Here is a 14,087-nt window from a genome sequence, read left to right as displayed (position 1 = left end):
GGAGAGTGCCAGGTTACCCGCCTCCCAAATTACCCCTTGACCCAGAAAAATAGACCAGAGGAGATTGGGCATCAATCTTTCATCTGGAACTCTTATGTTGAAGATCGGGAGGGTCATCACGTGTGTGAGTGTCTCATGTTGATTTAGGTGACTGGGATAGGGTCCAGCTTGTCCGATATTTCAGTGGATATGATAATAGATATCCATGCCTTCATCAACCCTTTATTTGGAACTCTTTATGTTTGAGATCATGGGGGACGTCGGCTGGGTGAGCGACTCATTGATCTGGCTGGCTGGGATGGGGGTCGAGCTACTTGATATTTTAGTGGATATGATATCAATTCCTTGTTGTGGATTTCATTCCATAGCATTGCTCCATTCTAGGGGGTTGGCTGTCTGGGCTAGCATAGATTGAGGATGCCATTCCAGCAGATGGGCATCAATTGTGGCATGAGAGTACGCATACAAATTAGGTATGGTGGGATTTATTTGATGTGGCTCACATGTAGATAGCAGTGAGTTTAGATTGCATTTGTAGTAATCTGGGCCACGATATATGGAATCATGAATTCATTGGGGGTACACGATCACAACCTCCATGACATTTCAGGTAGGGGTGAACCTTCTGTCATTTTGATGTAGTGGGTGAAAAGGTTGTGATTTACGAGAACCAATCTTGGTGCCACAATTGATCCTTAGTTCTGGGATTGGCCTTTAGTGGGTGGTCGGTAACAAGATGGACATGTTAAAGAGGACCTTGAGAAAGAGAAATCTTCTGACAGTCGAAAAAGTATGCGATCGTGTGTTTAGGGAGAAAAATTGTTAACGAGGAAATCTATATGCAAAGCATATGTTAAACCTCAGTTCCAGTTTACATGTCTATTTCAACTCTTATTTTTAATTCAACTTTCAGCATTTGTCTGTTCTTGTATTTGGAAGCAAACACTTTAAAAGATGCCTTTGTCACATCTTGGACTACTTGCCTTCAGGGAGGGACTTATTGGAGTTAACCCGTAGATGTTTTGCCCAAATTTGGTTTTGTTTTGGTGTCTAATGTACGGATTGTTACTTTTCAGACTTGGGATGCTTTAAAGTTTCTGGATGCAGCAGAATCGAGAGATCCCGAAGCATCTCCTGAAATGTGAGCACTTCTTGAATGTCCTGGGGTCATAAAAGTGGCTTTTCCGCATTTTAAAAATGTGTAAGTGGCTCTTCTACATTTGCAGTATTGAAATTTACTCTCAAAAAGCAGTCTCAAAAAGCCTGGCAGGAAAACCAGATGGATGGAATAGTAAGAGTGTTTTCTTTAGATGTGTGATAACCGAGCTTCCAAGTTATGGGGCTAATTTTTCTTGTTGGTTTCTGCAGGAGAACACCTGTGGCCCAGTTCTTATGGTTTGAAAAGAGGGCAACCAGAATTTACTGATCTACATAATCTACGGCCTGCAGATGCTAACGGTAGCCATTCTTGTTACAGCAACATTCTTGAGGAACACGAAGGAGATCGACTATTATTGGGTTAACTAATTCTATCTTTAAAAAATTGCAGTTAATTCTGCACGTGGCAAAAAGTATTTTGGAGAGTGCATGCCAGCCATAGACAAAACCTGTCTCATGCCTGCTTTTAAAGAATCTGCTGCAGATACTGCTACAAGCAAAAAGTTTTGGATGCCACCAAGGAAGGTATGTTTCTTCACAATTCTCTAACTGCACAAATGTGGCACACGATTCACTGACGATGTAAGTGAGCACAGCTATTTTGCATTTTGGACTATTCATGGAAAATGCTGCATGATTTGTGGACCTTCCACAGCAGTCCATGTGTTTTTGGGCTTCTATGACTCAAGACTCCTGCCTTAACCAATTTCAAGCCAACAGTGAGGTCATAATTGTGTTCCATCACGTTTTAGTCTAGAGCCCTTGATGGCTTGTCGATGTATGTATCTAGGAGGATTCTTGGCCAGAGGCAGAGGCATGGCGTGCTGCTGGTGGGGTTCTTTTTAGACACCTGGCTTATTGTGCTGGTTTCTCGCAGCCGCATAGTCGCTTAAACACGGATTACTTGCCGTCCATGCCTTTGGCAAAGATTGCACGACTTGCTGCTGCTGCACCCTTCCATTATGTCAGGTTCCCCATGAGGATTGTCTCACGGAATATGCAGGGGCTTGGTAGACCCCCTTATTGGGGAGATTGAGACGGGAGCTAGAGAGATGCCTGGCGGGGGATGCATTAATGTGTTCATGGTACACGAGCCTCACCGTGTGGCATCGTGGTCGATTGATGAGCAGTTGATATGAGACGGTTTGGTTACTTGTAGTTGGCACATGTGAGTAGAGAGAGAGAGAGAGAGAGAGAGAGAGAGAGAGAGAGAGAGAGAGAGAGAAATGAAATGATATATTAACGTCTACAAAAGGCCAAAATGACCTATGAGACCAACTGATTACAATGATGAGTCTAGTACCAAGTCTGGGTACAAACAAAGAACTGATAGGAGTGCTACCGACTCCTATGGGTGGCTGGTAGGCTGAGCAATGGTATCATGCCATAAGGGTATAAAGTGGGGATAAGTGTCACCATGATACAATATAGCAGTAGCATGAAGCCTATCCTGATCGACACTCTGGGTGTCGTGCTAGAATCCTATGGATCCTTTGCCGCAATCTCCACCGGTGCTGCGTGGCTCCCCTCCTCAGTCGCGGTCGTCTCGATCTCCCTAACTCTATAGCTCGATCAATGAGAGTACCGCTGGTGTGTGTATGGGTGGGAACCGAGCTTTGTGGTGGTGGTGTCCCCTCTGCCTTTGTGGTACTCAGACTGAAGAAATCTGAGATGTGTCTCTGCGACTGTCTCTGTCTTTGCCCATTCAATAGAGCGTCTCTATGTCTCTGAATCTCAAGTAGGAATAATTCGAGACATCTTTGATCCTGATATCTCATGACTCTATCTAAAGAGTCAAAACCATCTCTGAATAGACAATGAAAGCGTCCCCGTATCTCATAGTAGACTGTGCAGCGACATATGTAGTGAAACTCTGTCTCTGGCTCTGCATGGCATAACTGACATATCCTACTGTCTGCTGGTATGCCTCTGAATCTACCTGTCTCAATCCCAAGCTGGTGTGAAGATGTGCGAATCTGGCCTATGGCACATCGTAACCCATGAGATAGATGTGTGTCCATGTAACTGGGCCGTGTGACAAATCCGTCTGTTGTGAGTTGAAGAAGATGCTCTCTATAGAAAACCCTCTTCGTACCCAACTCCCGTGATGGCTCTATCCATGTCCTCTTGCTATCAAGCTGGATAAGATCTTGCCGAATGAGTATAGTAGTCTCCATCCGTGTAAGAGCCAAGGATGGTGCATCAAGAGAATACTGGAAAGGGGGCAGCCTGTCCATGCTGAAACCATGCCTCTGAAACCATGAGCTCATCTGTGCATACCAACATGATGTATCTCCCTGTAATGCCGGCTGTCTGGATGACTCAAGAGCAAGCCTGGCATACCTGTCCCTGGTGGTGTCCCATAAGCTGTGTACAAATGATACTGATCTGGTGAGTGCCTCAACCTCCATAGGTGGGGCAGCCAGCTCCGCTCGTATGATGTCATGTGGGACTGAGGCCTTGGCTCTAATCAGCCTAGAAATCATAGATATCAGGGGTCTCTCCATATTACTCCATCCAGCACTGTCAATAGACGGTCCCCAAACCTGAACCCCGTAGTGCATAACTGAAGCGACCAAAGTATCGAAAAGCCAGAGCTTTGTTCGAGGTTCCTGGAACTGAACCTGCGAACAAATCCTCTCTAAACCACCTAGGGCTGCATAGGCACGAGTCAATCTAGTGTCTGCTGCCACTTTCAGTGTGAACCTCGGTCCACTAAAGACCACCCCAAGATATGTGTATGCATCAGTGTACTCCATACTGTCCTGCCCATATGTGAAAGTAGGTGCTGATCTCCTAACCCACTGTGGCGTGGTATTAAATACCATGACCTTGGTTTTACCAAGGTTGACAGACAATCCACTATCCTCTGCAAAACTATGCAATGCGTCCAAATGTCTCTGCATACCCTCCGGCGAGTCTGATATCAACACGATATCGTCAGCATACAATAAAAGAGGGATCCATGTCCCTGCAAGCTGAGCACCTCTATCTCCTCCTCTGTCAATATAATCAGAGACCCCATCAACATACATACCAAATAAAGTAGAGGACAGTGGGCATCCCTGTTTCACTCCGATAGTGGAGTGAACTATGTCAGATATCCCCTCTGATGTGCGTACATGACCCATCACTGAACTGTACAATGCCATAATCCCCCACATCAGCTCTGTGGGTACCCCCAATTCCATAAGTCAGTGCATCAATCTGGCCCTCGGTACTGTGTCAAAAGCTTTGCGGAAATCCACAAAGCTGCAGTATATCCGTCTACCATGTGCTCGACCCTCCTCAATGATAGCTCTGAGTGTAAAGACATGATCTAGTGTGGAGAAACCCCTTCTGAAACCAGCCTGCCCAGGTGCCCGTATGCCCATAATCTCTGCCCAACTGCTCAGCCTATGCTCGAGGATGGATGCATATAACCGTGCCAATGTGTGTCCTACCATGATAGTACGGTAATTCCCCGGCACTGTGGGGTCTCTTGTCTTGAAGATAGGTACAATAGTAGATAATCTCCAAGACTCAGGGAAGCCCTCACACATGACACGGTTGAATAGCCGTGCAAGCATCTCTGCCAACAAATCCCCAGCATGTATAATGTGCTCTGCTACCAAACCCTCATGATCCTGTGCCCGTCTGGTGTTCATCCTGTCAATGGCCTCCTTTACCATCTCAGTGGTAAAGAAGGTGCTCGTAGCCGGACATGGTTGTGGTGGGTCTGGTAGTGGTGGTTGTCCAGGTACAGTGTATAAAGATGCTGCATATTGCCCCCATATCTCTGTAGAAGTAATCACTGGTGGGGGAGACTTCTCATGGAATAGACGCCAAGCCTCTCCTGAATCTCTACTAAGGAAGAGCTGATATAAATCTTGTTCCATCTGGACCAAGAAAGCTCGCTTCTTCCGTCGCACTAGTCGTTGTGTAGCAATGCGAGACTGCCTATAGGTGATCACTCCCAATGTAAGCTCCCGTTGTATCTGAGCTCTCCTCTGTCGACACTCCTCATCATACTAGCTGTTCTTAGGCATGTGCCTAGAACGACGTCTCTGCCCAGGCTAAGTGTGTGGGTATGCCTCTGTCGCTGCCCCATGTAATGTCACTGTCAGCATAGATGTGATCTCCTCCACTGTGTATACTGGCTCTAATGTGCATAAAAGCCTATGTATCGCCTCTACATAGACTGAGTCAGTCTCTGGTGTAAAAGTATAGCGTGGATGTCTATCACCCCGTGAGGCGTGAGATGTATTGTACTCAAAGGAGACTGATAATATTAAAAGTGCATGATCTACTGCTATCCCAACAGGCCTGGGCCCCACTGTGAAATCCTGAATGTGAGAGATAAAGCTCGGATGTGTCAGAACATAGTCTACAGTGTTGGACCCATGTCTGTGTGGAAAACAAGTAAAACCTTTAGACAATGGGAAAGTACGTTAAGCCATTTAGTATGGCTAAACTGTGAGTAGTCGTCATCTCTCTCAGGTATCTCCCATACTCTGTATGCTCTATGTCGTATGAGCATCTCTCAAGTCCCATCTCCTCTGGCTCTAGCTCTCTAAGCATCTCCTCTGATGTGTCATAGAAGACTGTCTGTGAGCTGCCTGTACGGGCATTGAAATCCCCCAGGAGTATGATGTCTCCATCTCTGGAGAACTCCCAGATATCATCATCAAGTACAGAGTAAGGAGACTGTCCTCTGGGTGAAGCATATACTGAAGTGCTGGGAGGAAAATAGCATATGGCGATGTACAAGAAACGTCCAGTCTCTGCCCTCAGCCTCACCCACAAGTATCTGGCCTGATCATCTCTCTGAACTATGTGCAGTAGTGGTTGGAGCTCCTCTCTGAAAAGAACTGCTACATCTCCTGATCCTCTAGTCCCATGCGCAGTTCTGGTGCATGTCCTGCAAGCTGTCTCCCATTTGTATCCTGATATATGCGGCATCAACTGTCCTGGAGCCTGATGAGTCTCTGAGTAGAAAACAATGTCTCTGTCTCTGAAGCTGTCCTCAAAGGCCCCCACATCAAGTCTATATGAACCATTACAGTTCCAAACCGCCATCCTAAGAGTGGTCCCAGAGGTCTCGCACCGTCATGTAGAGCGGTGCTCTGTAATCACTACTCGTCCATTTCTGTAGAAAGCTAACTTTCCCTTCTCCCTTGCTGCTATAATCTCTGGCATGACCTCTCTCATATGTGCAAGCTGTGAGAGCGTAAGATCATCTCCTAAAAAGATACCTGTTTTCTTGAGGGTTGGCCTCTTCTTTAAAAAGTCTTTCTTTTCTTCCATGGAGGGAAAGCGCAAAATGAGAGCCCGTTTTTTTGAACTCTCCCCATTACCTTCACTCTTCTTGCCCACTCTCCAAGCTTGTGTGTGCGAGGGTTTCTCCACCCCCATCATGGACATGAGGCTCTTCACCTCTTGGTCCACCTTATCTGAATCTTTTAGGCCGGTCACTCTCACGTGTAGAGCGCGTACCCTTGTTCGTTGTTCCTCTTCTAGTGTTTTGTTGATGATGTCGGGTGTAGTCGGAATTTCCTTGCACTTTCCCTTCTTGACAACTTCAATCCATTTTTCAGCCTCATCCATTTTCTTTTGCGTTTTGGAGAGAACCTCCACCCACGAGGTCTTCATTTCTCCTTCCTCCTTTATTTCTTTGACTTGTGCTCGTATACTATTCAGCTCGTCAATCATTGATGGCTGAATTTCTCCATCTTCAAGGCGTCTTCCCTCTTTGGTTTCGTCGAGTTCCTTCCGAAGGGCTGAGATGCTACTTTTTAAAGCTTGAATTTCATCCCGGAACTCCTTGCGTTCTAGTTCCCTCGCCTGTTCCTCCCTCTTTTTCCATTCAAGAATTAAATTCTTCTCTTTCTTCCACTCATCCATGTGGGCTTTGCATTCTTTCAACTCCTTTTCAATGGCTGTCATCCTCTTGCTTGTGACCATGTAGTGCGCCGCCATCTGTCTTGCCTTATTTGTTTCACTTTCTAAGAGAGAGGAGAGAGCAACCTATACGCACCGCATTATGCATACATGTGTTTCCACATTCAGCCTACATGGCATATATTTGCTTTCTGTACGTGTCAACTTGCAATATCTGTGAGTTCTGCAGTTTCCAAATTCCTTGCAAATAAATCCCTGCAGGTCTGAAAATACAGGATTTTGAGAATGCGAAAATTCGGAAAATCCAGAAAAGCCGAGACTGAAAATTCCTGTGGGAATTCCTCCTGGATTTTGAATTTTGCTGGGTGTATGTACCTGTGGGTTGAGGGGAAATGTATGTATCTGCGGGCGCGTTGTCACAGCAGTAGGTGGGCGGGGGGTGGGGGAATTTGTGCGCGCTGTCACAGTAGCAGGTGGGGGGGGGGTGGGGGGAATTTGTGCGCGCTGTCACAGCAGCATGTGGGCGGGGGGTGGGTGGGGGAAATTTGTGCGTGCTGTCACAGCAGCAGGCGGGGGGTGGGTGGGGGAAATTTGTGCGTGCTGTCACAGCAGCAGGCGGGGGGGAGTGGGTGCAGGCTACGTGAGGGGGGTGCAGCAGGCTATGCGAGGGGTGTGCAGCAGGCTACGAGAGAGAGAGAGAGAGAGAGAGAGAGAGAGAGAGAGAGAGAGAGAGAGAGAGAGAGAGAGAGAGAGAATTATTGTCCACGGAGGTTAGATAAGACCCATGGGACCAAAAACAAACATTACAACGGTTTTGACTAAGCAGAAGATGACGATACATGTCAGTTAAGGACTGAGGGTCCATTGGGAGGGTAAAAAGAAAGGGGGAAAACAAAACCTAGGGGGAGTTAGCTGTGGGGATACCCGATTTGGGATTTTGAAACTCCTGGATGATGGCTTTACCACCTCGGTTGGCTTCATGTACCTTCTTGAGCTCGCTTGCTTTAGCTTTGAGTTGGTTTGTGGTCAATTCTTCGACGATCCAAAACGTTTTTCCCCTTGAGGAGGCGGGATTGGCGTATTAGATTCTTCCGTTCTTCTCTGTCCTTGAAGGTGAGGATACACTGCCGCATGGCACATGCGTGTGTGTGTAGTTGATCCAAGAAATGGTTTCACGCTTGATGTTGACAGTTTAAAGAATGTCATTGAGTTTGGCGATTGCTTCTTCGAGAGTGTCCTCGCTGGTGCACCATGGTGAGTGAAGTCCTCCATTCCCGACCTTAAGACCAAGGGATTCTTGTAGTCTGCATTGTTGTAAAATTGCATGTATCTTGGTGTCAATCTTCCCGTGTGTCGCTTCATGGACTCCCTTCATTGCTTTAACGGTCTTGGTAAGGGAGGCTTCAACACCTTGGGCTTTTGCGAGTAGAGTTTGGCTGTCTACTTCCTTCGTCTCCTCTAGCTTAAGCAAGCGTTGCTTGAGTTTCTCATTCTCTCCAATGAGTTCCTGAATCTGAGCTTCGAGGGCGGTAATCCTTGCTTCTTGGGGTCCAATGGGATCCTTTCTTGATGCAACAACCACTGCGAGGAAGCTCTTGCTTGGGATCGGGGTGTCAAAGGAAGATATTGTGGCTTCCTTTACTACCTTTCCAAAATGAACAGAGTCTGAACGGGCTTGTTGGTGATTTCTCAAACCTTCAAAGGTTTGACTGGCTGGAGTTCAAATAACTGTTTGAGGTCTAGTGACTTAGAGGCTCGGATCTGGAGGGTTGCACCATCTTGGTTGTGACAAGGGACACAACCAATGTGAGTGGCCTACAATGCTACGAGCAACACAAGAGGCCTAAAAATTCGAGTTAAAGGTGCAGGTTTGGAGGCGGGTAGAGGGGTTGGGTCTGTAGGCTGACAGGTTTGTAGGCAGGCAGAAGGGCTGAGTAGAGGGGCCGTTTTCGGCTTGAGCAGAAGGGCGGGGCTGTATCTGAACGGCCCCCCATAGGGCTTCTCTCGCCCTGGGCGGGCAGTTAGTGCAGGGGCCCTATTGCACACACACACACACACACAGAGAGAGAGAGAGAGAGAGAGAGAGAGAGAGAGAGAGAGAGAGAGAGAGAGAGAGAGAGAGAGAGAGAGAGAGATATGAATTGTTATATTAACGTCTTCAAAAGGCTAGAATGACCTATTAGACCAAAAAGTTACAATCGGTGAATCTGATACAATGTTTGAGTACAGAAAGTACAAAGAACTGAAAAACTAAAACTGAAACGAAATAAGGGAGGGAAGGGTGGTGGGGTGAGGGCCGATATAATGGGTAAGCTGATACAAAGAGGGATACAGATCACAAGTGATACAAATGAAATGCAGACCAGCAAAGGTAGGCGGCTAAGACGAGATCCCTCATCGGTCGCTATCGAATCTCATCAATATCCTCCATGGTCAATACTCTGACTGGGCATCTCGCATGTCGAGCTAGAGTGGACTGGATCCTCTGCTGCAACCTCTGTCGATGATGTGAGGCCCCTTGTGGTCGTGGGTGCCTGGATCTACCTAGCGCAATGGCTCAATCAATCAGCGTACCTCTGGTGTGGGTGGGATCTGAGATGTGCTGTGATGACTGCTCCTCTGGCTGGTGTAAAGAAGTCTATGATTTGTCTCTGAGATTGGCTCTCCCCTGATGTCCTTAGAAGCTCTCTTTCTATGTTTGCGCAACTCTAGTAGAAAGAATCCAAGATATCTTTGATCTTCATATCTCATGACTCTAGAAAATGGTCCAAAACCCTCTCTGAATAGACAGTGGAAGCAGCCTCGTATCTCATAGTACACGGGGCAACGACATGTGTAGTGCAGCTTTGTCTTTGGCTCTAGGCGACATAAGTGACATATCTTGGCCTCTGCTGGTACTCCTCGAAATCGGCCAGTCTCAATCTGAAGCTGATGTGAGGATGTGCATATCTGCCCAATAGCACACCGTATCCCATGAGATAAGTGTATCCATGTATGCAGGCCTATCACAAAACCGTCCTCTGTGAGTTGGAGAAGTTGCTCTCTATAGAAAGCCATCTTCGTGCCCACTCCTATGTCGGGTGTATCCATGTGCTCCTGGTATCCGACTGAATCAGATCCTGACGTATGAATCTGGTGATCTTTGTCCGTGTAAGAGACAGGGAGGGTGCATCCAAGGAGTACTAAAACGGGGGCAATCTATCCATGCTGAAACCATGTGACTGAAACCATGACGCCATCTATCCATACCAACATGCTTTATCTTCCTGTAGCGCTAGCTGTCGAGATGACTCCAAAGCTAGCTGAGCATATCTGTCTCTTGGGAGGTCCCATAAGCTGTGTATAAAGGATACTGATCTAGTCAATGCCTCGACCACGAGAGGGGGAGCGGCTAGCTCGGCTCGGATAATCTCATGTGGCATTAAGGCCTTAGCCCAAATCATCCGAGAATCATAGACACCAAAGGCCTCTCCATACATCTCCATCCATCCATGCTGCCAGATCTGCCATGGTGGTCTAGTGAGGGTCCCTATATCTGAACTTAGTAAAGCATAGTTGAAGCCACTAGAGTGTCAAAAAGCCAGAGCTTTGTTCGCGGTTCCTGAAACTAAACCTGCAAACACATCCTCTCCAATCCTTCCAAGGTTGCATAAGCTCTTGTCAGTCTAGTCTCTACTGCTCTCCTCAATGAAAACACCAGTCCACTGAATACCACCCCAAGATAGCTGTATGTATCTGTGTACTCCATTGTCTCCTGGCCATATGTAAATGTGGGTGCTGACCTCCGGACCCACTGTGATGTGGTATTGAATACCATAACCTTGGTTTTCCCAAGGTTAACAGACAATCCACTATCATGAGCAAATATGTGCAAAGCATCTAAATGATGTTGCATCCCCTCTGGAGAGTCAGAAATCAAAACAATATCATCAACATATAACAACGGATCCATGTCCCTACAAGCTGAGCACCTTTGTCTCCCTCTCGCTCTACATAGTCCGAAAACTCATCCACATACATCCCAAAAAGAGTCGGAGATAGTGGGCATCCTTGCTTCACCCCAATAGTGGAGTGGACCATGTCAGACATACCCTCGGTAGTGCGTACCGGCCCCACCACTGGTCCTATATAAAGCCAAAATCCCCCATATCAGCTCAATGGGTACACCCATGCCGCGTAGTCTGCGCATAAGTCTGGCTTTCGGCATTGTGTCAAAAGCTTTGGGGAAATCCACAAAGCTACAATAGATCCTCCTGCCGTGGTGTCTGTCCTCCTCAATAATAGCTCGGAGTGTTAGAATCCAGTCAAGAGTGGAGAAACCTCTTCTGAAACTTGCCTGTCTTGATGCTCGTATGCCCTCTCTCTCTGCCCATCTACTCAGCTCCTGCTCAAGAATAGATGCATATAGCCTAGCCAGTGTGTGACCAACCATGATGGTGTGATAATTCTCGGGAACTGTGGGATCTCCTGCCTTGAAAATAGGCACAATCGTGGACATACTCCAAGTCTCAGAAAAACCCTCATGCAGGGCTCGATTAAACATCATAGCAAGAAGCTCTGCAAGCATATCTCTAGCATTGAAGTGCTCTTCTACCGGGCCATCATGATCATGTGCGCTCCCTGTCTTCATCCTTTCAATGGTTTTCCTCACCCTCTCAGCAGTAAAGAAAGTACATGTCTCAGGGCATGGCTCTGGTGGGTCCGACAAAGGTGGGGAGAGAGAGAGAGAGAGAGAGAGAGAGAGAGAGAGAGAGAGAGAGAGAGAGAGAGAGAGCAGACCTGCAAAAGTGTTGTGTGCATACGAGAAAAATATGACACGAGATAGTCTAGGCCCAAATCCCAAGTGTTGCATGGTATCGGCAATGTAATCCCAAAGAACAGTGTCAAATGCCTTTTCAATGTCAACTTGCATAACCAAGACATTCTGTCGAGTGTATTTTGCATATTCCATTCCAATGATGACATTGGCGAGGTTATCAGTAATTTGACGTCGAGGAATGAAACCGTATTGAGATTGATGCAAGCCTTCATGCGAAAAACGCTTGAGTCGGTTAACAAGCATTTTGACCATCAATTTATATACCACGGCATGAGTGTAACAGGCCTCCAATGAGAAAATTTTTCACATATCAACTTGAGCAAGCCTTCTTTCCAAGAGGAGGGCAAGTCCCGCTGCTCCCGCCGTATTCATCATGATCAATAATTGTGATAGCTTTAAATAATCCCAAAAAGACAAGAAAAACTCCATAGAAAGACCATCCCAACCAGGAGCTTTCCACTGCTCCAAATCAAGCAAGCTGGCGTACACTTCCAACTCAGTGAAAACAACTTCCAAGTCTTGAGCCTGTTGCATCGAAAGCATGGGAGTAACATGCGATAAAAACAAGTGACGCGCTTGGCGGGCTTCTTGCGTGGGAGGAGGAGTCTCAAAGATCTTGCTGTAATGATACCTACCATAATCTTGGATAACACATTGAACATGCATAACAAACCGAAACCAAGCTGTGTCCATATCGATGTGCATATGAGAGGTCAAAGGTGGGATGATATTCATAATCATAGTGCAAAAAATCTCATGTTTGACATCATTGACATGCAAAAGTCTCTTCCTGGGTAGGGAGTCGTTGATAGAAAAGGAACCAAAATGGAGTTACATGCATGCGGGAAATGATCCGAGAGACACATAGCATAATCAATCCTCATCTCACATACAAAGTCATCATATTGCTGCATATGAAAAAGATACCAACGATCCAGTCGAGCGCGATACATAGATCGAGCGTTATGTTGAAAAGTGAATTCTGGATCATTCTCATGCAAAAGGGGCCAGAAATCCAACCCATTACATGTCAACATAAACTGATCCTATGATTGTCGTTCCATATGAAGCATTTGAGAGTGCCCAGTAGTATTATCTGCAAGGTTTGGTGCATTATTAAAATCCCCACAGAGAAATGCATTAGAACGCCAACAATATTGAGAGACGACACTTCACAACTGTGCCCTATCAACAGAAGCTGTGTATGCATATAATCCGCCAAACTCAAAGACTTCCCCATTTACATTGGATGACCATCCATTGTCCAACCGGGTCATTAAAGACCAAGGTTGGGAAGAGCTCATGTCGAACAAGCATAAGCACTCCAGAATAGCCAGCTGATATTGCATAGGCTATCGAATAGCCTGCAAAGTAAGAAGTTTGCCCTGCAAATTGATACTGGTTATGTTCTTGAAGAATCACTATGTCCGCTTTCCATGTATGTACATAGTGCCAGGTAAGCCGCCACTTGTCGTGATTGCATAACCCACGGACATTATAGGAGATGCAATTCAAAGAACTATGCATTCTATATGGTGTATACAGTAGGCGAGGAAACGGAAAAAAAGGGGATATAAGTAGCTGTAGGCACATGAGGAGATGCATCAAAACCTGGACCAGGAGGACTAAAAATAAGGGTATCTTGTGATGAACAGGCTTCGCCCATAACTACTTCATTGTAGGAGCGAACAACCTTGTCCCAGGCCTCAGCCAAAGAAGTGTTGTCAGTACAAGGGAGTTTTTTGTGAGCAACATTCTTCAAAGGGGACACATAGTTGCGAGAAGATGTAGGAATACAGGCTTTAACGGTTTTCTTGGGCACTATCCAAGCCTGAAAGGTTGAAACCTGTTCTTTCCCTTTGTCTTTAACATTTGGAGAAGCTGGAAGTGCAGACAATTGTGATTGTTTCCCTTTGCCTTTGTTTGCCCCAACTGTCGGGCAAGTCGAAGCACCTTTGGTTTGTACCTGAGCAAAAGATTTTGGAGGCGTGCGTGTCACAGGCTTGGATACCCCAACCCAAGAATCCGGCACGACACATGAGAGAATAACTAAAAATAATTCACAACTTCAAAACTTGAGTCAACACGGCCCTGCATAGTTTTGTGCCTAGAGGTATTGGCCCCAAAACTTGGTGCCCCTTTTGGTATTTCTTTATTATATTAAAGCTTGAGCAAAGTACAACACCCGAAGGGGTCCTCCGCTCTCAAGATTTGTGTCCAGATGCGAGTG

General features: G+C 46.4%; 1 protein-coding gene across 1 annotated transcript in view; it reads left to right on the top strand.

The window, feature by feature from the left end:
- LOC147454493 (uncharacterized) overlaps positions 1 to 14,087 on the top strand; it is a 92,490-nt gene that overhangs the window by 37,108 nt on the left and 41,295 nt on the right. Inside the window, exons 4-7 of the mRNA XM_086516431.1 lie at positions 1,077 to 1,141; positions 1,227 to 1,291; positions 1,369 to 1,458; positions 1,550 to 1,683. Of these exons, the coding sequence (XP_086372557.1) occupies positions 1,077 to 1,141; positions 1,227 to 1,291; positions 1,369 to 1,458; positions 1,550 to 1,683 (354 nt within the window). The remainder of the gene's footprint in view (positions 1 to 1,076; positions 1,142 to 1,226; positions 1,292 to 1,368; positions 1,459 to 1,549; positions 1,684 to 14,087) is intronic.

Source organism: Adiantum capillus-veneris, chromosome 7 (genome assembly GCF_014529385.1).
Source record: "Adiantum capillus-veneris isolate H3 chromosome 7, ASM1452938v2, whole genome shotgun sequence".
NCBI classification, from domain to species: Eukaryota; Viridiplantae; Streptophyta; class Polypodiopsida; order Polypodiales; family Pteridaceae; genus Adiantum; species Adiantum capillus-veneris.
This window is presented reverse-complemented; position numbering and strand designations above follow the sequence as displayed.